Below are 27,786 nucleotides of genomic sequence, written 5' to 3'. Positions count from 1 at the left end.
AATTAGATTCTCGCCACCTTTTACATACTTTATTCTTTATCTCTTCATATATTCTTTCGATTTCCTCATCTGTTGAACTAGTAGGCATATAGACCTGCACTATCATAGTGGGCATTGGTTTGGTGTCTATCTTGACAACAATAATCCTTTCACTATTCTGGTCATAGTAGCTTACCTGCTGCCCTATTTTCTTATTCATTATTAAACCAACTCCTGCATTTGCCCTGTTTGATTTTGTGTTGATAATTCTGTGGTCATCTGACCAAGAGTCCTGCTCTTCCTGCCAATGTACTTCACTTATACCAACTATAGATTCTCTAACCTACCACAACGATTCAAACTTCTAACATTCCACGCTCCGACTCGCAAAATGTTCGTATCCATCTTCCTGATGATCGCTTCCTCTCGTGTAGTCCACACCCGGAGATTCAAATGGGGGACTATTTTACCCAGGATGAAGCCATCATCAGTACATCATTCATACAGAGAGAGCTGCATGTCCTTTGGAGTTAGTTACGGCTGTAGTTTCCCATTGTTTCAGCTGCGCAGCAGTATCAACAGAGCTAAGCCAGGTTGAGTATTATTACAAGGCCATATCAGTCAGTCATCTAGACTGCTGCCCTTGTAACTTTCAAAAGGCTGCTACCTCCCTTTCGCTGTCACTCTTTCTCTTAAAATCATTCTGCAGACATGGGAATTCCTTTTGAATCTTTGTACGATTTTGTGTGTAAGGAAAACAGAAAGAAACATACATAGGAATGCTGAAGTTAAAAGATATAAATTTCATTATGATTGATCTGTGTTGAACTGTGATTACAATAATATTTAAATATTTATTATTAAGGTCCACCTTTTCAATACAAACTGTATAATTTTTCACATTACATTTACGTTCAGGGACTAGTTTTGACCTCACTGTAGGTCATCGTCAGCCTTAAAGCAAATCACTCAAATATTTATTGAAGAAAATAAACAATGTATGACACAAAGGTCTTAAAAACTGTATGCACAACTCATAGAATTCAAGTTAAGACTGCTTACATAAAATAAAATGCTGTTGAATGTGCATTGACACTGCACTGTGTCTTTAGTGCTGAAGTTGCCGTGAAGTTAATTGTTCTGCACAGGCCACTTTCCAAACCTTTCATTAGCGTCTTGTATTCTAATTAGTGTAAATTCTGATAATTCTACTTGCCCGGAAATACTACCAGTGACTACTTACTCACAAGTTACCAAGGGATTTTCCAACATATCTTGCATCATTCCAGTCATAACTCAGATTTTCACTAATAAGTTCAAGGTCAGGTAGTTCCGCTAACCACTCAGTGTGGAGTGCCGTAAACTGCACGCAGACTCCCTAACACTCTCTGTCGCGGTGTGACGTTCATTGCACGCGCGTAGCAGCTTCTGATTTGTGCTTCTATCTAGGCAGATATTTATTCTGAACATCGCAGGCAGTCACACGGTATGTTATTTGCGTTCTGATCGAGGGTAAATGAATGTGTACCGGTTACTGTGGAGGAAATGTATATAGTTTTTGCGTTGTGTATGTTAATGAGCATAGTACAGAAACCTGTATTGAGATCTTATTTCTCAAACAATCTGGTTACTAGCTACTTCTATATTTGGTTCAGCCATATTTCTTGGTCGATTTGAAAGCTCAGAAGATTCCTCCACTTCATTGACCTTGGATAATTCCAGTAAATTATGCTGTTTATGTGTTTATGCACTAATAACATACTGAATATTTTGGTAAAATTCATTGAACCGCTTGTCATTTACACCCGATTAACTAAAAGCCTGCACTCATAGCATGCTTGGTGCTATACACCTCCCGCAGCACATGGTAGCCAGGTAGTGAAAGTCGTCCTACGCTGAGAGGTTAAAATTGACAAGGAAGAGACTTTATGTGCTGATTGTCGAAGCAAAAATACCATAGCATTTCAGACGCCCGATAAACATAAGTAGGAGCGACGAGCGTGTTTAGATCTCGAGCCAAGGAAAAATGTACTGCAAAAGGTCTTTCAGTGAGAAAAACTCCTTGAAAAAATAAACTGCGGGAAAACACAATTGTGAAGAATAAAAATGACAATTTAAGTGAATGAGAGGAAAATAGGAATCGAGGAATGAAAAGGTGGGAGTCATTACAGTATACGAGTGGTTCAAATTTGTTCAAGCAAAGAAACTGTGAGTGAGGGCCAGTGTTACAAGAGAAAGCATGAGAAATCGTAAATAACCTGAAAGTTGAGTTTAATTCAGTAAATATACCGGGCGAGTCGGCCATGCGGTTAGAGGCACGCGGCTGTGAGCTTGCATCCAGGAGATAGTGGGTTCGAAACCCACTGTCGGCAGCCCTGAAGATGATTTCCCATTTTCACACCAGGTAAATGCTGGGGCTGTACCTTAATTAAGGCCATGGCTGCTTCCTTCCAACTCCTAGCCCTTTCCTATCCCATCGCTGCCATAAGACCTATCTGTGTCAGTGCGATGTAAAGCCACTAGCAAAAAAAAAAAATTCAGTAAATAATTTGTGTGTCACCTTGGGTCGTTATTCTCTTTTCGAGAATATGGCAGTAAAGAAAAATGTGCTAAATTTGTACACCCAGCTGAATGATTATTTCCTGAAGCTGTATTGAACGTAAATGCTGTAAAATCACTTGTAATATTTCCCGGGCAAATACAGTATTTAGTTAGAAATTATTTAGAATAATCAAAATAAAAATGTACGCTTATATTTAAGGTGGATGTTCTGTACCGTTAAAGTGTTCGATTAATTTTTACAACCTTGTTTTAGCAGACACCTCGCGTAACGAACATTTTACCATGGAACCGACGGTGTCCGCAGAGTATATTTAAAATAGTGTGTGTTCCATCCACCTTGTCAGTACACTTTTTATAATTGAAAATTATTTATTCATACGTGTTTCAGGAACATAGTACATTCCCTTCATCAGTGAAATCCATTCAAAGAATAATAATGTTATTTGCTTTAGGTCCCACTAATTACTTTTATGGTTTTCGGAGACGCTGAGGTGCCTGAACTTAGTCCCGCAGGAGTTCTTTTACGTGCCAGTAAATCTACCGACACAAGGCTGACGTATTTGTGCACCTTCAAATACCACCGGTCTGAGTCAGGATCGAACTTGCCAAGTTGGAGTCAGAAGGCAGCGCCTCAACAATCTGAGCCACTCAACCCGGCAATGAAAGAATGAAAACAATATAATGCTATCTTTTGTTTAGCCCATATTTAGAGAAGTATTATATCATAATTCACCATATCAGTGAATAAACAAACATTAGTGAAATCATCATCATCAACGTCCCACTCCAGTTGCCTGGGTGTGGTTAACAAGCCTCCTCCACTCCTTTCTGTCCTTCCACTTTTCCTGCTCCATTACTTCCGCCACATCCAATCCAGCTTCTCTAATGTCCTTCCAGATCTAATCCATCCACCTTCTTCTCGGTCTTCCAACTGGTCCCTTTCCCTTAATTTCTATTTCCAATTCCCTTCTTGCTACCCTTTCCTTTCCCATTCTTTCTACATGTACGAACCATCTCAGTCTTGCTCTCTGTATGTTCTGTACTAACGGTTCTATATTTAGCTCTTCACTGATTTCAATATTTTCTATCTCTTCTTGTCTTTTTAACCAATGTTCTTAAAAATTTCATTTCTTACTATCTTGTCTCTTATTAGTTACCAGCATTTATATTACAATTGGTATGAAATACTGTTTATATAATGTTAATTTCATTTTCTTGGGTACTTTGTCATCCCATAAAAGCTCTCTGACTTGATGATAAAATGTTGTACCTTTACTTAGTGTGTTATATTAATTTCAGGGTTGATTTCATTACTTCCATTAATAATGCTACCCAGATATGTAAACTGTTCTACATTCTCTAACCATTCTCTGTGTATGTTCACTTGGCTTCTCTTTTTCTCTTTTCCACAGTGCATGACTACAGTTTTCATTTCACTAATTACCATTCCAAACTCCTTCAGATTTTCATTCCAAACGTCCAGTCTCCTTTGTACTTCCTTTCCTCCCTTTCCCCAAATCACCACATCATCTGCAAATACCAAAGCATTCACTTCATCACTACCGATACTCTGTTTTACATGTTTTATGATTTCATCCATCAATATAATAAACAATAATGGTGACAGTGCACTTCGTTGCTTGAGACTTTTTTTTTTTGTGTAAAGTGTTTCAGAGTCACCACTCCCCACTTGTACAGTGCTCTTACTCTCATGATACAAAATTTTTATCTTGTTAATTAATGATTTTGGTACATTCCTTTTCAGTAGACATTCCCATACATGTTTTCTCTTAATTGTATCATAAGCCTTTTCCAGTGAAATCTTATGAAAATTATTATTACATACAATTTTAATATTTTGATGATGTTGAATGAGAATACCTAAATAAATTTAAGATCCTCAAGTTTTATCTTGGGGCCGATGACCTGCGATGTTAGGCCCCTTAAAACAACAAGCATCATCATCAAGCAGTTTTATCTTTTTCTTTTTTCCTTTTCTTCCGTAAAGGATTAAATGTTAGTTTATACAACAGGTGATGATGGGATAGGAAAGGGCTAGGAGTGGGAAGGAAGCCCCAGCATTTGCCTGGTGTGAAAATAGGAAACCATGGAAAATCATCTTCCGGGCTGGCAACAGTGGGGCTCGAACCCATTATGTCCTGAATGGAAGCTCACAGCTGCGCGGCCCTAACTGCATGGCCAATTTGCTCGGTATATATGTCTTCAGATGGTTTGGTAGCTTCCTAGCCTTGGCAATGAACACATTTCTCTCCTACAATTAATAGCGAGGCAAGATTTATTTGGAAGTAATGGAAGTTATGCTGAGGACCATATTGTAATAAATTCCACCAAAACATATTCTGAACGTCTCCTTATCCTTGCATTTTGAAAGAGGAAACAACTTAAAAACAAACATGAATACGCAGAAGGACCAGGACGATCTGATTAGGAGCACAGCCATCAACACTCATTGAGAGGCAATTTGCATTGTTTCACATAGCAGAGAAACTAGAGATTATCATGTCTGTTAAAACAGTGTGGTGGCTGGTAGATCTAATGTTATATTTTAAACCTCTGAATAATTTTTTTATTTTGTTACAGGTATATTGGCGTACTCCAAGGGGGTTTCCTCAGCATCTTCCCAGAGAAGTAGCTAAGAAGAGGTTTAGGTTTACCACTAATCGTCCATGGACAGCTCAGTTTCGCCAACAAAATCAACCTCAGTCTATAAGGAAGAAAGTATTTTTAGAACCTATTAAGGACTGGAGTTTCTTCAGAGGAGACAGAGTAAGTAAACTTCATATGTGTGCGTGAGTGTTTGGTGTTTGTGCATGCATGCATGCACCCTACCTCCTCCATTTTTCTAATGCCTAGGCACTTGGATACAAGTGCATTGGCCGTAATGATGGGTGGTTGTGATCGTGTGTACCATCAAGAGAAGATTAGCACGTCAGAAGGAACGCATTATACATTGCCTGAAAAAAAAATTGAAGGGGGGGAGGAATGAAATGAAACTTCATATGTTGAGAGGGTATGTGATGGTATTTTAGTGATTTCAAAATCAAGTCAAATTTACATAGAACTTGGCAGTATGAGCCCACTTATCAGTATGATGTTGCAACCCCCTCTGGCCTAGATGCATATACTAATTCGGTTGGGAAGGATGTCATAAAGTCGTTTTATGCTCTCCTGAGGCAAGCTGGCCCATAACCATCGTAACTAGTCCTTGATGTCCTGGATACTGGCCCTGGGTCAGAGTTGACGTCCAAGCTGGTCCCGCAGATGTTCTATCGAGGACAGATCTGAAGATCTTGCTGGCCACAGGAGTACGTCAGCATTATGCATACAGCTCATAGAGACATGTGTCATGATTGGACAAGCATTGTCTTATCGACAAATTACACCACAATACTGTCGCATGAGGGGTAACATATTAGGACACAGGATGTCCGTTACATACCGTTGTCCCATCAGAGTTACCTCAATCACTACCATCTGTGACCTGAAGTCATGGCTCCCCATACCATGACACCAGGAGTACAGTAACACCGCTGTACCTCACCGAAACATTGGAAGAATGGAACCTCTCCCCAGGTTGCCACCATACTTGCAGATGATGGTCATCCAGGGTAGTGCAGAACCCCGATTCATCGCTGAACACAATGCAATGCCATTCATCAGCAGTCCTTGTTTGCCAGTCACGGTACCACTCCAGATGCAGCCGTTTGTGTTGTGGTGTTAATGGCAGCCTGCGCATGGGACGGTAATTCCCTAGACCAACTGCTGCTGGTTTCTAACCAATGGTGGGGGGTGACATAGAATGTTGCAGGGAGTCCACTACTTGTTCTCGGATGGCAGGCACAGATGTGAAAGGGTTACGATATGCTTGGTGCACAATCCCGCGATCCTCCCTGATGATACGTGGTTGACTGGAACCATGACGATGAGTATGCCTCCCTCACATTCCCATGCACTCCAGCATCGGACCACTATCACATCCGAATGCCCCACATATCTGGATATTGCAAGATTCAACCAGCCGGCCGTATGGAGACCGACAATGAGGCCCCTTTCAAACTCTGTCAGGTGCTGAATACACTGTCTTACACAAGTCACAGACACGCAGGCATCTATAGGATTCATTAAGTAACTTTGAAGATTTTCACTCTTACAAACTATTCACTTCATGTCCGTATTGATATGACAATCTAACAATCAAAGATATATTTTTTATCCACTGAATCGATACTTTATTTGCCTTTGGCAATTTTTTATAAAATTATTAACCTAACATGTTTCGACTGCTTTGCAGTCATCATCAGCTGTATTTACATAAGCTTAGGTGTAAATAAGGTAAAAATAAACACATTATATGTTTTCGTAATAGACTTGATACTTTACATGGGAAACTTAAATTTTTGTCTACTGGGGAGGATGGTAGTGGGGGGGGGGGGGGGCGTGGATGGGGGAAGAGAATGGCTTAAAAGGTGATTAATAACTAGTTCTGAACTAAAATATTGTTAAATATTCTTCTTTCAATAAGATAAAAACGTCTTTAAGTGTCTCTTATTGCTCCTGTTCGGAAGTGTATTTGAAAAATAAATTGGCTTTTATAATTTATAATGTCCAATAATGGACCATTTATATTGGTATTATAAATTTACTCATTCGGAACAAATATTTCAGATTCCCTATGGGAATCAACATCTGTACCATCTGATGGCCAAGCAGGCATCAATTTTTGGTAGTGAGACAAAATCTCTCATAGTGCATTGGCACTGCCGGTGGCTACAATTAGCCTACGCAGTGGCCTCCACAGTATGCACTAGCCATGCGTCTTGGTAGGTGTGCTAGGTACCAATTGACAAGCCCAGCCTAGCACACGGGGGTGAAACGCTGGCAACCAGGAATTAGCTGGAAAATTTATAATGTCCAATAATGGACCATTTATATTGGTATTATAAATTTACTCATTCGGAACAAATATTTCAGATTCCCTATGGGAATCAACATCTATACCATTATTTGTGTTAATCAAAGAAATTTAGCAAGTGAGATGAAAGAACTCTGATGTAAATTGATGGAAGCATGACCAGATTTAGTTTTGGTTCAAAGTGAGGACAAATGCCTCTCCAGCCGAAAGCCTCAGCATCCTAGATGATATTGGCAGTTTGATTCTTGAAGAATATTCTCTTCCTACTGTTTTTTTTTTTTTTTTTTTTGCTAGGGGCTTTATGTCGCACCGACACAGATAGGTCTTATGGCGACGATGGGATAGGAAAGGCCTAGGAGTTGGAAGGAAGCGGCCGTGGCCTTAATTAAGGTACAGCCCCAGCATTTGCCTGGTGTGAAAATGGGAAACCACGGAAAACCATCTTCAGGGCTGCCGATAGTGGGATTCGAACCTACTATCTCCCGGATGCAGGCTCACAGCCGCGCGCCTCTACGCGCACGACCAACTCGCCCGGTCTACTGTATTTTAATCTGTGCCAAATTGTAATTGAGACACTGAGTGAGAGAGCTATGCCAGAGTAAGATGGAACTGAAATATTTTGTGTTTGCCCTAATAAAGATAAAAATGTTCCATTTAACATATATTTCATTGTTCATCATCTCAAAGTATACATTTGAAACTATTTTAGATAATTATTTACAGGATGTAATTCCCATCATTTTACCATTTCTTTTCACTTGCAAACAAACAAAATAACCTTGCATTATAAAAGATTCATCTGCTTTTTCCTTTTTTGGTCACAAAGTTCTCTTTCCATCTGTCTTTCCTAATTTATCAGCAATAACTTAAAATTTATAGTCCACCTAGTCAATAATTGTTATTTAAGAATGAAGTACGTCGATCATTCTAAACTATATTCCGTTTTATCCCATATCAAATTTGAAAACTGTTTTGTTATTCTAAGATGTAAGTCATATAAGTTTTGATTTAACAGGTTTTTTTGACATAAAGAAATTTAATTCACTTCTTATTCCTAATTGGTTAACTTTCGTCTGAGTCTCCCTTTCATGTTTTTGTAAAATGCCTCTTAGTGACTTTAAATGCTTTGGAGTAACTTTACTTGCCTTTCAAATCTTGATGATTTTAATTTATAAGTTCTGAAATCTATTCAGTAATGTTCTAGCCTGGCTGGCATCTTCAGAGTTTATTATTTGAACCATAATGGTTTGATTTATTTTGATCCGTATTGACTTCAAAATAATCTATCAGCAATACTTTAAAACTTATTGTTCACCTCGTCATTACTTATTGTGGTTAAAATAATATCCTCTTTCCTATAAATCTAACTCATTTCTCACCCAAAAATCCCCTATCTTTACTCAGTTACTATAGATCTCTGGTTCCATCACAAAAGGTATTTAGATCTTCAGTTAACCCTAGAATCATAAACTTTCGTCTCCCAGACTATGCACCCCTGTAGTTTCCGCGGTAATTTCCAGATGCTAATGAACTGTGCCTTCCCCCTCCATCTATTCTTCCCTGGCTATCAACAATCAGTGCTGACCTTAGTTTCAAGCATAAAGGACCAGTTGTTTGTTCACTGCGATATGAAAGTCATCTGAGAGACGAAAGTTTATGATTTGTGAAAGTATTCATGATTTGTACATAGCTGTAAATAGTGTGAATATCAGGTTTATTACAGTAATGTTTTTTGTACATAATACGTAAGTTTAATAGGATACTGAAATGGAAAAATCTAGCGCACGATAATGAATTGATAACGGGAGTGTTTTCTGAATTAGACAGAGAACCACTCTCTTCATGAGCCATTAGTGGTAATGTATTTCGTGAATCAAATTACCCGGCCAATACATGCATCAGAGAGAAATATTATGACTGAAAATTGGTTCACCTCAATTCGTCTGGCTGATTCTCTGCATTGTGACCGTAACCTGACAGTCATTGGAACAATGAGAAAAGACAAGCCACAGATACCACCAGAGATGAAAACAGTCAAGGAAAGAAATCTTGGGTCCTCCATGTTTTGTTATGATGGTATAAAAACAATGGTATCCTATAAAGGAAAACCAAACAAGAATATAATCCTCCTTTCTACATGCCGTGAAGTAGGAACAATAGCAGCCAGTCGGAAAAAGATATGGCAGAAGACTACTATGGGACTAAAGGTGCCGTTGACACTTTCGATGAAATGTCAGTATTGATGTCCTTTTCAAGAAAAACGAGATGGCCAATGTGTATCTTTTATAGTATGTTTAATACATCACTTGCCAATGGATACATTATTTATGTGCATAAGATGGTTCAAAAAGGCCAAAAGCCACTTTCAAGGCGAGAGTTTTCAAAGGATATATCCAAAATGCTAATGGCTCCAAAGCTGCAAGAGAGACTTCAGACACCAACTTTGAGGCCCAGCCTGAAGAGGACCATTGCTGAAATTCTTGTAAAAGATGGCATTCCTGAAGATCCTCAATCAGGTACTGCTGAAAGAAGAAAAGTTTTTGCGTTTTGTCCATCAAAGAAAAGAAGTATAACCCGATTCCTTTGTAAGACATGCCGAAGCACATTTGCCTTGATCACCAGGCAAAACAGTGCATTGAATGTGCCTATTGAAGAAAAACTGACCAGAGTGTATCGTCATCACTACGTGTGGTAGTTTTAATATTCCATATTTTGTGTAAAATGTTGGGTTTATGCTTATTAAAGTGCTTTTCTTTTTGGTAGTCTGACAGACGAAAGTTTGATTCGTGTTACCCTGGAGGGACTTTATGATTCTAGGGTTAAACTAATACCATACATCATAAATGCATACATACATACATACATACATACATACATACATACATACATACATACATACATACATACATACATACATACTGTTATGCCTTTCAGCATTCAGTCTGCAAGACTCTGTGAATTTACTAAACGCCACCACAATCCTCTATTTGTAATTAGTTCTGTGGCCTCTTTTAGTTCTATACTTCTTATATTTAAATCGTTAGAAACTGAGTAACCATCGCAGTCTTGGTCTCCCTCTACTCCTCTTACCCTCCACAACAGTGACCATTATTCTCCAGGGTAAGCTATCCTCTTCCATTCACCTTGCACGACCCCACCACTGAAGCCAGTTTATGTGTATAGCTTCAACCATCGAATTCATTCCTAACTTATCCTTTATCTCCTCATTCTGAGTACCCTCCTGCCACTGTTCCCACCTATTTGTACCAGCAATCATTCTCACTACTTTCATGTCTGTTCCTTCGAACTGAGGAATAAGATATCCTGAGTCCACCTAGCTTTTACTCCCGTACAGCAAAGTTGCTCTGAAAATAGACCAATGTAAAGATAGTTTCATCCGGGAGCTGACTTCCTTCTTGCAGAATACTGTTGATCGCAACTGTGAGCTAACTGCATTAGCTTTACTGCACCTTAATTCAATCTCATTTATACCAAACTGGAAGAGCACACATCCTAAATAGGCCTACTAGAAATTATTGACCTGTTCCAGCTTTGTATCCCCAATTAGACATTCAGTTCTCTTGGATTTCTTGCCTACGGACTTCAATTTAGTCTTGGAAAGGCTAATATTCATACCATACTCATTGCACATATTTTCAAGTTCAAAGACATTAGACTGCAGGCTTTTGGCACAATCTGCCATTAAGACCAAGTCATCAGCGTAGGCCAGACTGCTTACTACATTTCCACCGAACTAAATCCCTCCCTGCCACTTTATATCTTTCAGTAGATGATCCCTGTAAATACCTTGAACCAAGAACTCATTCTCCCATTAATTCTCACTGCTGCCCAATTGTCAACATAAATGCTTTTGATTGATTTTAATAATCTACCCTTAATCCCATAGTCCCCCTGTACGGCGAACATCTTTTCCCTCGGTACTGTGTCATATGCTTACTCTAGATCTACGAAACACACATATAAATGTCTATTCCTCTTGTATTATTTTTTATTTACCTGGTGCGTGCTGAAAATCTGATCATGACGGTCTCTCTGTGGTCTGCAACCACACTGGTATTCATTTAACTTACTCTCAACCACAGATAACACCCTCCTTTCCCAGATGCCAGTGAACACTTTGCCTGGTATACTGATCAGCGAGATACCTCGATAGTTGTTGCAATCCTTCCTGTTCCCTTGCTTATAGATAGGTGCAATTACTGCTTTTGTCCAATCAGAAGGTACCTTACTAACATGCCATGCTAATCTTTGTGAAGCCATTTCAACCCTGCCTTCCCATTATATTTCACCATTTCAGGTCTGATTTCATCTATTCCTGCTGCTTTATGATACTGGAGTTTGTTTACCATCCTTTCCACTTCATCCAGTGTAATTTCATCAATATCATTGTCCTCCACCCCATGAACTCAATATTCCTTCCACCTGTCCAGTGATTCTATGTGGTCAATGATGAATTCACCTGAATTACCCAAAACACTATTTCGTTTTTCTCTCCCTTTCTAAGATTCTTTATTACTGTCTAGAAAGGTTTCCCTGCTGCTTGACCTAGCCTCTCCACGTTATTACCAAAATCTTCCCAAGACTTCTTTTTGATTAAACAACTATTTATTTTGCTCTATTTCTTTCATCTATGTACAATTTCCTGCTTGCATCAGTCCTTGTTTGGAGCCATTTCTCATACTCTGCCTTAGATTTACAAGCTGCTCTCACTTCATCATTCCACAAAGTTGTTTGCTTTTTCCCATCTTTACATACAGTTGTTCCTGACATTCCCTTGCTGTTTCTACTAGAGTATCCCTGTATGCCACCCATTCTCTTTCTGTATCCTGATCCTACTTATTGTCCATTGTTTGGAACTTTCTGTTAATCATATCCATGTACTTCTGTCTAATTTCTTCGTCCTGGAAATATTGTACCCTTATTCGTCTACAGACAGATTTTGCTTTCTCTATCCTAGGACTAGAGATACTTAGTTCACTACAGATCAGATAGTGGTCTGTATCATCAAAGAATCCCTGGAAAACCCAAACATTCCCAACATATTTCCTGAATTCAATGTTAAGATAGAGTCTATTACGGATTTGATGCCCTGACCCTCCCATGTGTAGCGGTAAATAGCCTTATGCTTGAAGAATATATTTGTAGCTGCTAAACCCATACTAGCTCAGGAGTCCAGCAAACACTTCCCATTCCTTTTAGCGTCCATATCTTCCCCACATTCACCAATCACCCTTTCATATCCTTCAGTTCAATTTCCAACTTTCGCATTGAAATCGCCCATTAACACTATCGTATCCTGGCCGTTGGCCCTGACTATGATGTCAGCGATGGTTTCAAGCCATAGACATTGATCTGCTACTCTGGCCTCCTTGTAGTCCCGATCTGAACCCCATAAAAAACCTATGGAACAGAATGGCATAACAGTTGGCAAAACACAAGCCCAAGAACAGAGAAGAATTGAGACTGGCAGTCCTTACACTACGGCAACAATTGATGCGCGAGTAGTGTAGAAAGCTAATTAACTCTATGCCTGACAGGATCATGGCATGCTACAATATTCCAGAGGTGGTCCAACAAAGTACTGAACATTGTCATGTAACTTGTGCTTTTAGTATCTCTGTTTTGAGTGAATAGATATCTGAATAATAAATTGAAAGATGAAAAATAACATGTTTTATTGGGTGGTCTTAAACATTTTTCTGACACTGTACTGTATAGGCTTTTGGGCTTATGCCGTGTCAAGAAAATAGACACGGCATAAGCCCAAAAGCCTATACAGTATCATGTCTAAGTACAGACCGTGAAAGCATCAATGACAACATCTCTTGAGTTATCTATTGATTCTTAATTGATCTTTCCTTTCTTCCTAACATCTCTTCAGCAGCCCTACTGACCTCATTCTTCATGACTGTCCATTCTTCTTCTACTATGTTTCCTTCAGTCTTTCCATTTAGTCCTTGAGCAACATGTTCCTTGAAACAATCCTTCACATTATTATTTTTAATATATCTCTACTCAACTTCCCACATGCTATGTACCTTTAAAAAGACTGCACTTGTGTTTACATTGTTTATGTTTTCTTCGATATTTACGCTTTAATTTACTTCAGGCTGATGATGACCTATTATTAGGTCGAAACTAGTCCCTATGTAATTTTCATTTTGTATTGAAAAGGTGGACCAATAATAATATATTATTTTACCCTGAGGAGACCCATGAAATAGCGGTGTACAAAAATTTAGCTGCCATTTCAAACCGGAAGGTTTTGAAATCTTGATACAAAATCCATGTGACAACGTAGCTTACTGGGCAACCCTTGCTTCTTGCTGGCTCGCGCGGTGCACAGCGGAGTGAAGTTGCAGTTGTGCTAGAGAGAGAGAACAAACAGGCAGGCTGCCATGTGCCAAGGTCACTTTATTGTTACGGAACAAATGTGAAACATAAACGAGGTGCGCTAATCGCATGATAAAAACACAAATATTTTTGGCACCATGCACAACAAATATGCACTTTGAGGCCACATTGTTCTTTGCCATTTTCTTTACTTGTTTGAAGGCAATATTTTGCAGGCACTTCAAACTCGGGAGGTCTCTCCGTTGTATAATTGGTTGAAAACCACAAATATTTAATCCTGTCCTTAACCATGGGGAACAAAATTGAAAATGAATGAAGGACTGCATTTTCAGTATGCTGTTTCTCTGATAAAAATCAAACTGAAAGTCTTCACAAGTTGGCACAGTGTCTGTTAAGCGGTGATACAAAGCCTTCACTGCCAGAAGAAAAACTTAAAATACCAATATAAATGGTCCGTTATTGTACATTATAAATTTTTCAGCTAACTCATTCCTGGTTGCCAGCGTTTCGCCCGAGTGTGCTAAGTTGGGCTCATCAGTTGGTAAATAGCACACCTACCAAGACGCATGGCTAGTGCATACCGTGGAGGCCACTGCGTAGGCTATTTGGAGCCACCGGCAGTGCCAGTGCACTATGAGAGACTTTGTCTCATTACCAAAAATTGATGCCTGCCTGGCCATCAGATGTTGATCCCCATAGGGAACTTGAAATATTTGTCCCGAATGAGTGAATTTATAATACGCATTGGCCTCCACAGTATGCACTAGCCATGCATCTTGGTAGGTGTGCTATTTACCAACTGATGAGCCCAACTTAGCAACTTAGCACACTCGGGTGAAACGCTGACAACCAGGAATGAGTTAGCTGGAAAATTTATAATGTCCATAACGGACCATTTATATTGGTATTATAAATTTACTCATTCAGGACAAATATTTCAAGTTCCGTATGGGAATCAACAGATGAAAAACTTGTCCAAACGTTGTATTTTTCCTGTAGTGCCAGGAGGAATCTAGAGAATTTCTATATTGTTGCCCGGAAGAATGTCTTCAAGACAGCTCTTATCACTATAAGTAGTCCAGGAATCTAGCAGTAACAAACACTTCTGTTCTGCAAATGAGAAGAAGGATTCTTTAAACCAATACTTTAATTCCGTTTACCCATTTTCTCTGATTTTGTGGTTGTTACAATTATATTTCTGGCATGAAACATTTCTTTGGAAACTCTTGGATCGAAAGTTTTAGTTGCCTCCTATAGTACGATGAATAATTTTGGGAAAAGAATACTGGCCATACTAATTGTAGGCATAATTGTGTATGAATGGGTGAGTGCACTAACTGATTGAGCAACTGTTTCTGTATGTTTCTCACCAACAAATGATAGAGTCCTTTTCGCTTTCATTTCGTGCACGAAACCACTCTGATCAGTATTGTATATTGAAGAAGGGGTATAGTCTAAAAATTGCTCTGTAACTGCTTCCACAAATTTCTTTGCAACTTTATCTTTTTCATCTTCTTCTTGCAGATGCAATCCAGGAAACAAATTTCATAATATTTCTACTTTGTATTTTGGGCTTTTTCTTAAAATGACTCAACCAACTAGCACATGTGCTAAAATTAGTTCGCCCCATTGAAATCTCTCCTCAAATTTCCAAGACCCACAGTCGCAGGTCTTTATCGCATACATTCCGCTTCAGTCTTCTTGCTTCTGTAAAGTGAGAAAATAATTTTGTATGCATCAATTTCCTGTGTTCAGTGAGGGTTACTGATGTAGATTCTAATTGATTCTTCCACCTGTACAGTTGTCATAGTGACATCACCTTACAACAACTTTTGCGAACAGTAGTTAATGAAAGCCGCTTCTTATCCCCCTTTTTTTTTACCATAAATTTACAGCTTTTCTCTTGTATGCAAGATTTACAGTTTGTTTCACTTCCTTCAGTAGATCGGAAGCATAGCTTTAACTAGTAGATTTGCTAGGTGACTGCGGTGTCTCTTCACTGGATTGACAGGAATCAGACTCAGGGCTCAAAATTGGATCCGTAACACATGTTCCTGGCAATGGTGTGCTGCCTTCTCTTTCAGATAATGTAGATGAGGTGTCGCTGCTTCCACTATCACTTTCACTGTCACTGTTTCTCTCCAGACACGACTCTGAGACGATGCTGACACCCATGGAATGATTTCCAATTAGTTCAATCACATTTCGACCCATCTCCCTTTCTTCCGAAGTTATTTCACGGGAAGAGGAGAAACTGTTTTCACGGAAATAACTTAAAGCATACTCTAGAATATTAGCTGGATTCATGACTGCTCTTTCAAAGGAACATGTGTCAACTGGCTAGCACAGAAAGCTCAAGGTAACCCTGTCACTTCAGGGCTGTCCACGTCGAGCTGTATGCTGTAAATTATGACTCTTAACTGTATGCTAACGCGTGCAATACTATTAGATATTTCCGTATAATTTCAGGATCTTACAGATTGAAATGACAGCTGAATTTTTGTACATTGCTTTCTTATGGACCTCTCATCCTCTCTACCAAATTTCATTGTTGATTTCGATATGACAATATGGACAGTTCCCTTGTTGGAATATGTCCAAGATATCCACTCCCATTGCATAACAACTGGTATCCCGACTCTCAGGACCACTTACTACGCCACTCGGCCGTTGCCCATGGTTCACAAAGGAAAATAATACCAAGGTAAACAAAATATTTCAGTACCTTCAGATATCAGGGTCTTCTTTGATGTCCTCAGCTGTACTCAAATCATCCGACTGGAGTGCATGGTGATTCTGCAGTACATACAGTAGAACAGACATCAAATCCTTTTATTTAACTGTATTCATTTTTCACAGAATATGTGAAAGATATGTGCTATCTTCAATTTTCGTGAACTCTTTGAGTAAATGCTAGAGATCAAGCTAGCTAGGCAGGCGCCTGGTCGCGCATGTGCACTTCGGGCGATCCAGCATAGCGCAACCCCTCCAAACAGAGCTCCTGCTGCAAGGACACTTCAGTGCTTAAGTTTACACTCAGCTGTCGCGTGCTGTTTCCTAATTTCTCGTTGTCTTATAACTGTGCTCAGTGGTGTAGTTAGGCCTATCTGTGACAGTATGGAAGGCGTTGAAAGTAGCCTATATCGTAAGATGCTAAAGAGTCAGGCTCATGCAGCAATCTCGAACGTTATAAACGTTATGAAAAGGGAGGCAATGAAAGAAAAGTTTGTGATATATTGTAAGAAAGTGCAGGAAAGAGTAGCAGCAGCTGTTGGAGTGTCAGAAAGTTCTGTGGCACGGATTAAGAGCGAAGAACAAAACGTGATGAAATTAGGAAAACCTACGGATAGATTGTTTGAAACACCAAACAAAAGAAGAATGCCCACAAAGAATGTTACTGGACTAGACGACTTTGACAAAGGAGTCGTACATCGTATTGTAAACAATTTTAATTAGTTGAAAAATGTTTACCTACAGTTTCAAGAATTCATGAAAAGTTAGAGAAAGACTTAACGTTCAAAGGATCCAATACTAGTGTCAAGCGAATCCTTTGATCATTAGGAAAAAACTAACACTACTAAGTGCATCCTAATGGAGAAGCATGACATAAAATACAAAATATTTCTTTATTTGAGAAATAAAATGCCCAGTACCGGGTGGATGAAACTTGTATTCATACGTCCCATGTATCTAGCAAAGGCTGGTCTCAAAATCCAGTATATCAGCACCCATGTTCAAAGGAAAAAGACTTATTGTTGTACATGCTGGCAGGGAAATGGGATTCATTGAGAACTGTCTGCTAATCTGAAAGTCTGGCAGTAAGAGTGGCAACTACCATGATGACATGAATTGTGACAATTTTTTTAAGTGTATGAAAGATATGCTTATTCCTAATCTTCCACCTTGCAGTGTTTTCGTGATTGACAACGTGTGATATCACAACAAGGAAGTAGATTGTGCTCCAACCTCCAACTCACGGGAAGTGACGATCTCGTGGCTAGTAAATAGGAACATTCCACACCATGAGACAATCTACAAACACGACCTTCATGAGCTTATCAAATTGCACAAGGCAGCACACAAAACCTACATTCTAGGTGAACTCTTGGAACAGTACGGACACTCGGTCCTTCTCCTGCTCCCATATTACCATAAATTAAATAATTTTGAAATAATGTGGGCAGATGTGAAGAATTGAGTAGCTTCTCACACCACCACTTCACTATTGATGATGTAGAGAAACTTGCTAGACAGAAATTTACGTCAATATCCGCCAAAGACTGGAAGCGTAAATGTGAACACACAAAGAAGGTGGAGAAAGAATTCATGAGGGATGAGGCACCACTTGAAGTCTTTTTTTCTTCTTTTTTTTTTTTGCTAGTTGCTTTACGTCGCACCGTCACAGATAGGTCTCATGGCGAAGATGGGACAGGGAAGGGCTAGGAGTGGGAAGGAAGCGGCCGTGGCCTTCATTAAGGTACAGCCCCAGCATTTGTCTGGTGTGAAAATGGGAAACCACGGAAAACCATCTTCAGGGCTGCCGACAGTGGGGTTCGACCCTACTGTCTCCCGAATACTGGATACTGGCCACACTTAAGCGACTGCAGCTATCAAGCTCGGTCTGAAGTCATTATAGAGTCCTTTGTGATCCAGCTTGAAACCGGCGACACGTTATCCAGCGAGGATGACAGAAGTGATGAAGAAGGACTCACAAGGGACACCTTTGACCTTGAACGCTCTGAACCACACACAACCATTCTTAGAATAACAAGCAACCATAAACAGAACAGTGGTGTGCGTCATTTCCATGCAAAACTTTGCATTCTACCTCAAGTAACATTTCAATACAGAGACACAAAGTAACAAGATATCAATACCATAGGAAGGAAATTATATGTAATTTAATGGTGTCAGTGTATCATTACATTTTCAATCAGCAGTGCCAAAAACTCTCTGCTTAAAGTACTTATAATAGCGCAAAACACTCATATACAGCAGTACCACACACCTGAGAATGCTTATATTAGTCCTTAAAGTGCAGATGCAGGATTTCAATGAAGCGGTTAAAACAAAGTGGGAGGGAACAATGTGCACACCTCACTAAAGCCACGTTATCACATTCCAAATCACTTTTGCATTAACGCAGTCCAATATCAAAACCCACACTAATTACATTTTCAAATGATGATGTGGTATGTCAGTGTCATAACCTGACTTTCGCCAAGCATATTGCAACATAGGCTTATACATAGGTGCAGCAAATTGATTGTAAATCACAGAGTGAATTTTCACGATGAAATAATGATAATTTACCTTCACTTGTGGTTTGGCACCTTGTAGTCTTACAAAATCAGTAATCCTTCTGATATAAAATTTATATTGCCGAAAGAAGTAAACATCAAGGGGTTGGCAATATTTTGTTGTTTTCAGTGGCAATATCTTCAGCGTAGCATCTTTGTTTAGAAAACTTGTATCTAGAAGGGTAGGATCTGTATGACCTGCCCAGGAATCACACAACAATGGGCTCTTTTCATTTGTTACATGTTCGCCAAGGACTGAAGTTAGAAAACGTTTCATGTGTTCTTTAGTCATTTTTCCACTCTTGCTTGCCTCCACATGAATGTTTTGTGGACAGGTTGTTGCAAGTTTCTTTAAAATATTTGGACCGAAAGTGCCTTGTGTCTCTTGAAAACAGATGTACAACTTGTTTGCTAGTCAGCCTGCCATTGATAAAGCCACATCAATTTTGTAGCTGTGGGTAGAGCTATGAACAGACTGCAACACACTACCTGTAGTTTTCTCTCTCCTCTGTAAGACAGTGTTGAAGCTGAAGACATTTCATACTGGAATTGACTCTGGTCACTGTTCCAAACATTACCTTTCTCCACACCCTCCTCTGTTATAAACATGTTCACTTCTTCCACAAACTGTTGTGCTTTTACGTATAATATTATCGTCTTCTATGTCCTTACGTGTGACAAATATAGTAATATGGCTGGATAAAATGCCATATTCAGCCTTGAGATGGTTGATAAAGGAAATGGAAGCTTTGAAATTGACCAAGCCAACCATTTTAGCTCCTTCTAGTGCCTACATCTGCAGATGCCAATAGTGAACAGTAGCTCCTACCTCCTTGCACCATCAAATTGCGACATTACATACTCTTTTATAGTTTGTAATTGTGACAGTCTGTTTCCTTTGAAACTTGCACCTGCTCCCCGTTTCCTAGACACATAATGTAGAATTAATGTGCAATTTGATTTACTTTTGATGCACTTACAGCGCTTCATTAGTTTGCTATTGGAATTGAAGCCATGATGTAGTAGTCCTCATAAATGTTCTGTAGTACGCTGTCATCAGTATCTTATAATACACTGGACCTTGTCTTTTTGGGTGGAGAGAGTTCGTACTCACTTTGACTCGACTGTTCCTGTTGCTCTGGAGATGAATGTCGTGTACTGCATGAAGAGCCACCTTCAGGTTTAGGTTCCTCCTGTCCTTCAAAATCCATATATCTATACAACGTAGCGTCGTGTATTTCTGTGTCATTGCCATTATATTTCTGAATTATTATGTTATATAATATATCCGCGAACTCCATATCCTCGGCCCTGATGTCATTTCCATATTCAGCATGTCGCAACTTGGTCCCTAATATTTGGACTACATGAGTAGGTTTAATTCTCTTCATGATATCACTGCACTGTACACACTTTACACAGTAACTCGCTTACGAACACTCCAAGAGACAAATATGTACTGCAGCTATACCACTCACGCAACTAGAGCACTGGTTAGTGCAGCTACACTATGCCACCGTCTAGTGGTGCTAGCAGACAAGTGCGGAGTTTTGCATGGAAATGAAGCACACTGTTTTGTTTATGATTGCTTGTTATTCCAAGCATGGTTTTGTGCGGTTCCGAGCATTCGAGGTCAAAGGCGTCCCTTGTCATTGGAATTGAAGAGCTGTAGAGGACAGGATAAAACAAGTATTTACTCATTTTGTTAATATATTGTCATTTTTTAAAATGATTTCTTACTTCAGGTCTCATTTATGTTATCTTTGTATACATACATTGTTGCCTTTTACTCAGCATATATAGACCCTTTATTGTGTTTCTTTTTATGACTTATATTTTGTTTCTGTACCTGAAAACCATTATATCGTTTATATATCATATCGTTAAGTCACATTTCTTATTTTACAAGAGACCAAGAAAACCTTGGCATTAGGAGCTAGGGACATACGATCATATAGTCTAACCCTGCTTTCTCGCCTTATAGCAAAAGTTCTTCTTTTTATTATTATTATTATTATTATTGTTACCGTGGTTTGGTGGATCAGCAGAGGTGAAGGAAGCGACTGGGGGTGAATAGGTCTCAACTCAGGAAATTAAAGTTAATTTAAAATTTAACAAGGTTATATTTTCTTTTCAAGATCAAGAAAAAACAAGTATAACAAGCACTCAGTTGAATATTGACAAGATAAGAATTTACAATTACAGTTTATTAATGTATTTTGGGCTTCGAGCCCCCGATTCACAATCCCTGGGCGATGAGCCCAACCTCACTAATAAACAAGGTTCAACAAAGGGGCAGGACCCCAATCATACCAAGGAGCACTAGCTCCCAATTACCAGTTAAGCCTGCTCGAGGCACAAAACCAAATTTAAGAAAGAGCAACCCGCTCTCAAAGTTCAAGCCAATTCAAAAGGCCACTCCAAACTCCACTTTCAAGCTGCCCTCCGGGCACACAATAACAGGGATAATGATACCCAACCTACAGAAGCCTATTCAATAAAGAAACAATTCAATTACATGGCCCCAAAATACCAATTTAAGTGGAGGCGTAACTTGCACTCCTAATACACCTTTTTAAAACCTACTTGGCACTAGGCCGTGTATGCAAGGGCTAATCCCATTCTAAAGAGGTGACATGATAGGAAAACTTATTACATTACGAAACGAAGAAAAATGGTTGTGAAAACATAGTCACCTCAAAACGATATGAAAGGGAGCTCGAGAGGGTTAGGCACTCTCTATCCCAATTTGTAGTTAAAGAGACAGAATTTCTATCAAGAGTCTTTTACATTTTAAAGGAAAGTTACATGGTAAAAGTTTCGAACCCGCCCCGAGGGTTAAACTGCTGAGCTAGCAAGAAAGTAAGTTATTAAAAGGCCATTACCTTATGAATGAACTGCTGCCCGAAGAAAGAGGCGCTTCCCGCCCCCTGCTACATAATTACACTTTGAGCGATGTTACTGAAGTGGCCCGGAGACCCGAAAATCAGCAGTTTATATACCCTCGTGGAACATTCGAGACCTTTCATGAATGATAACACCCGCCCACAAGCTTTTTATTGGACGGCCAAAAGATTACAAGTCAAAAACTGAAGAAGACATCTAGGATTGGTGGAAAATTAATTACAAAAATTACTCATTGGTCGAATTCAAAACTGGCGGAAAGAGAAGGGTTATACAGCCAACCTAAACAATGACTGAAAGAAATTTAACAAAGAACAAACTTATGCATACTAAAATTCTTCAAAAAAAAAAAAACAGTTCCTTCACTTCGCACTAGGGTGCACCGTTGTATTTCTTCAGTAGTGCCATCTAGAAGAGAATGTTCACACTTCTCACTACAGAGAAAACAAAAATAAATCGAAAAAGACACAGTTCAGAACTCTTCAAAATTTACAGATAGCGACATCTTCTGAGAAACCTTAGAATTAATGGGGTTGTTAAAGATCAGGCTTTCTCCAGTAGAGGAGTTCCAACTGGCGCAATGTTTGAATTAGCGGCGCGGAGGTGTACCGCCTGGTACAATGATTATTATTATTATTATTATTATTATTATTATTATTATTATTATTATTATTATTATTATTATTATTATTATTATTATTATTATTGACTTATTTTACATGACATAGCTCAGGTTATGAAGCCTGCTGTTATGTCAAACCACAAACCATATTCTACTGGGTACACTGTACATCTGCAGTGTTGTAAAGTTAATTCTGCATCTAATTATAATTTAAAACAATGGCTATGCAAATTGATACACGGATTTAATTTTGACAGCTACTGTAATAAAAGGTCAAATTATGTTCTAACTCCTTAAATCTATCAATCAACTGTAACACTTCTAAATAAATTTGTTTTGGCTATATATGTCTGTAATTTATAGCTGAAAGGGAATTCCACCAACTGAAAATCTGCAGTGTTACATGTCAGTTATAACAAATACCATATTTACGCGAATAATCCCCGCAGCCTAACTTTAGGAAGCCTGATTTTGAAAAAAAAAAAAGCACCAACATTGACGCAAAAACCCCGCACCTCAATTTCGTGCCTTAATTTTTTTTTTAAATGTGCGGGTATTATTCGCGTAAATGCGGGTATTTATGCGAATAATCCCCGCACCCTAACTTTAGGAAGGCTGATTTTGAAAAAGAATAGCCAACATTGGCACAAATAAAACCCGCACCCCAATTTCGTGCCTCAGTTTTTTTTAATGTGCGGGTATTATTCGCGTAAATACGGTATTTCAGGTCAGCTGTACGTCACCACAACACCTAGTAAGAAAAGGAAGTTAGCGTTCTCGCTCCCATGGTTCTGCTTTCACACTTGCAAACTTCCCCTCCCCGGCAGTCTTCATAGCTGGCCCGGTCTCTACCTACGGCATTCTTGCCGACATGTCATCGGTTCAAATAAAAAAAAAAAAAAAAGCATTTTGTGTATAATATTCACCAGTTCTATAGAGCATACCATATATATAGAGTGGTATATACCATTTTCCAATTTATATAAGTTTGTAGTATTTACACCAGTTCACATTAGCTGCCACTGATTGCATGCTGCACTCACATTCAGCACCTTGCTGCTTTGCAGGAGCCATCTTGTCCGTTAAATAACTGATATTCTCTAATCCTAGGATTCTACACACTCAAACCCTTTTTCTTTTCCATTTATCATCATTTCTAACTTTTTTCTTTTTCTTCTTCACAACTACTTAGTATTTCTTCTTCACTGTCTGTCATGTTGTACTCAACTAACATGTGTTTGAGAGTAGGCGTAGCTATTGGTCAGCTTGCGTAGCTTACAGGCCGTGCACATCATGAATGCTTCTAGCTGCTTGGCATAGCTCATTCTCTTGCAGTATAAACATGAGCTAATCAATTTGCATAAAGTAAGTTCTTTAAGAACGAGGGAAGAAGCCTAAGGATGTGTTTGATATTATGCACACCAGTAACTCAAATTTACCGAATTCTCAGCATAGCCCACTCTCTCACTCACTGCCTCAATGTTTGTTCATATCTTTAATTGTCCACATACTTTCTTCTTATAAGGTATAAAATCCAAACATCCTTAGTGCAGATGATTCATCAGGACCTTTGTCACCTACTTGGTAATAAACTGTGTAATTTAACATTGCCACGTAGATATTAGATCTAACTTTCTGGTAGATGATGAGTCGTGTGTCTCAAGTCATTCATTTTGTTCACAGGTTGAAGTGTTAGTTGGCCGTGACAAGGGGAAGCAAGGAATTGTTATGCAAGTTATTCAGGAACGAAACTGGGTGATTGTTGAAGGCCTGAATTGCCACTTACGAACTATTGGAAGAGACAAGGACTTTCCTGGAGTTAAAGTAAAATCAGAAGCTCCTTTGCTTGTTACAGACCAGGTCGCACTGGTTGATCCTTCTGACCTGTAAGTGTGTGCACTGTTTCCTCTGCTTGTAAGTTTTAAGTAATATGATTAATGTGTTAATTCATGCTTGAGTTCTTGTTCTGTTAAAGGCAACCCACAACAGTAGAGTGGAGGTTCACAGAATCTGGTGAGAAGGTTCGAGTTTCCAACAGGAGTGGAAGGATCATTCCAATCCCTAAACTTGCAGAAGAGACTATGGATTACAAGACAAGATCTTCTTATAAAGGTATTCATTCATTCACTCATTCATTCATTCATAAAGTAGCTAAACCCTATCTCAAATAACCTGGGAGATAAAGTAAATACGAAAAAAAAAACCATGGTAAATGTGGTGGTACTGTCTATCTTTTGGTAAGGTGCTAAAAATTCTTTACAGGTGTTAAGTAATGTTATTTCCACGTAAAAGTTATGTACGTCATCTAAATCCGTTTATCTTCACTTTTCACTTTTAGAAAGCTCTTTAGTTTCAATTTATAATTGATACTCGTACATTAAAGTGCCTAGTGAGAGGGGCGATATGTCAACAGAGGAACAGCCATTGCAGTATTCAGTAGCGGCTCATTTAACTAGTATACAACTCATGTGTTTTCTGTTTGCTGCTGTGTTCTGGGTGTTATTGGCACGCTAGTGACTTTGCATATTATTACGAGTTTCTTTCATGCTAATATTTAGTAATATATCATTATTAAGTTGGTAGTTGGTCTTTGTCTTGGTGTTCAGGACTCATGTGGCGTGTATTGAGTAGATGATATTGCATTGCAATCGGGAAGGCAATTTTTAAGGTTACCTCCATACCATTGTTCTTTAAATCCAATTGAAAGTGTCTGGAATCAAGTTAAAGGCCATGTGGCTAGGAACAACAAATCTTTCACCCTTGCAGAAGTAAGATAACTGCTGCTGGAAGAGATTGAACTAGTGACCCCTCAATGTTTGGAAATGTGTGCAAAACACGTCATTGAGATGGGAAAAAAAAACGAATGTGGGATACAGACCAGTTAGCAGACGATGCCATTGAACGATAGTGATAAATGTGAACAGTGATGACAATTATGATATGGAAGGGATTGAGTAACCTATCTTTCCTCCGCAGGCGACACTGGTGAGTACATTAACCTATCGCAAGAAATAAATTTCATAGTAAATCCGTATTGTCGGTCTCATTAAGAAATAAGGTCGCTTAAGTGCGGCCGGTATCCAGTATTCGGGAAATGGTGGGTTCGAACCCCACTGTCGGCAGCCCTGAAAATGATTTTCCATGGTTTGCCATTTTCACACTGGGCAGATGCTGGGGCTGTACCTTAAGTAAAGCCACGGACGCTTCCTTCCCTCTCCTAGTCCTTTCCTATCCCATTATCGCCATAAAACCTCTCTGTCGGTGCAACATAAAGCAGCTTGCAAAAAAATAAAAAAAATAAAGTAAGTCTAATTGATTGTACCTTTACAATACAATATAGTATTATCTTTTTATATTATTTTAAGAAAAAAGGACATGTTTCATCTCTTCTATTGTGAGACATCTTCAGCCTAAGCTATTATGGTAAAAACACATGATAATCTTAATGCTAAGAACAATGACATATATTAAAATACTAGCTGATGTACCCGTGCTTCGCTACGGAATTCTAAATTTGATACAGAATTCTAGGTTAGGTAAAGTAAACATTGTGAGCAAGGTTGCCCTAGAAGCACGACGGGCAAGTCAGCAACGTCTTTTCTCATATGAAGACTGGGTTAGGGAATTTTCATTGTACTGGTAGGCCAGCTTGCCTACCGTCAGTCACAATCAGGTTGGGGAGCGTTTCATTATAATGGCAGACACTCACTCCCCGCCTGCCTTTATAGATTCTCAGAAAGACTCTCGTAGTGGTTTTCCCAACTGAAATGAACACGGGTCATTACAATGACGTCAGTAGGAATGGCGCGATTAAAAGCAATGCCTTCATATGAAATACTCGATCAAATGAAAAACCACACATTTTCTCACTTTTAACGAACAGTACTATGCTGCCGAACTAACAGTCCAAAGCTACAGAGCTGGAACGACCAAGACGCAGACATCCGTGATCCGTGAACAATCTTAGTCCTTTTTTCGGCGAGGGGGGGGGGGGGGGGGAGGGTGTTCAAATAGTGGATAGTCCCAGGGCAAAAACTATGCCCGTTTACTTATCGGCTTTCTGGGAGTACCCGATGAGTCCGAAAATCTCAATTCACTCCTCTGATGTGGAGGCAATTTTTCCTCCAAGCCAGAGAAGAAACCACATCTTCGCTGCTAATTTGGAATAAAATTCATGTAGATTTAATGAAAGTGAAGAGGAAGAAGCTTTTCGTAAGGAACGGCTCTTTTCAAGGTTGAATTTTGAGTTATTTAGTGAATTCTGGTACTATAATTTGGAAAGGGCTAAATTGTAATTCCAGACCAGTTCATACTACTACTCCTACTACTACTACTACTACTAACTGAGCCTCTGACTTAAGTGCGCACACTGCTCATTCAAAACAGAGTATCAGAAAATGTATGAACCAGAGGATTGGCATGCTAAAGAAGAAAGTTATCTAACTCCTCAGCTATTTCCCGCCAATATTCAGTTAGGCTGTTATACTCGGTACGCAGCAGTAATCCCATCTATCGGAGTTGAATGTCAGCATAAGAGACAAAGAACATTACAACAAACAAAGGTCACTGTAATGTTATTGTTTATCTATGTTACGTGCTTTTGATATTGTAGGCCGTCACATTATTAATTGTCTTCTGGTCTGAAATACCACTCTTATCATAGTCGGTACGGTAAAACTGAATAAGACATAAATGATCGGAAATTATATTCTCTGTAACTTTTGTTATGTAGTATTTTTTCCATAGGACCAAGAACATAGGTACCGGTATTTAAAAATTAAATTTTAGGTCCCTTCCCCTAAACTACCATTTCACCCTGGGTGAATAACATTGTTTATAGGTTAAACTGTAGTTTCTTATTCATCGACTCTATATACCGATTTTCATTAAATTCTGTTTACCCATTTTGTCGGGGCTCGGCGTTGATATGGAAAAGTAAAAACTGCATTTTCTTGTTACTGTGGACATGATTGATGCAGAAATACCATAATTTTCAAATTCTGAGCAATGTACAGACAAAACTCTTATTTTATATATATAGATTGAAGAGTCAAGGTGACTCAATCAGTCACATTTAAAAACGGATTTTTTTAAAACACAGTTTGTGTAAA

General features: G+C 39.0%; 1 protein-coding gene across 1 annotated transcript in view; it reads left to right on the top strand.

Moving 5' to 3' along the window:
- Nucleotides 1-27,786, top strand: part of LOC136872301 (large ribosomal subunit protein uL24m) — a 57,966-nt gene that overhangs the window by 21,115 nt on the left and 9,065 nt on the right. Inside the window, exons 2-4 of the mRNA XM_068227318.1 lie at nt 5,143-5,328; nt 24,359-24,561; nt 24,651-24,787. Coding sequence (XP_068083419.1) covers nt 5,143-5,328; nt 24,359-24,561; nt 24,651-24,787 — 526 coding nt within the window. The remainder of the gene's footprint in view (nt 1-5,142; nt 5,329-24,358; nt 24,562-24,650; nt 24,788-27,786) is intronic.

Source organism: Anabrus simplex, chromosome 4 (assembly GCF_040414725.1).
Source record: "Anabrus simplex isolate iqAnaSimp1 chromosome 4, ASM4041472v1, whole genome shotgun sequence".
Lineage (NCBI taxonomy): Eukaryota > Metazoa > Arthropoda > Insecta > Orthoptera > Tettigoniidae > Anabrus > Anabrus simplex.
This window is presented reverse-complemented; position numbering and strand designations above follow the sequence as displayed.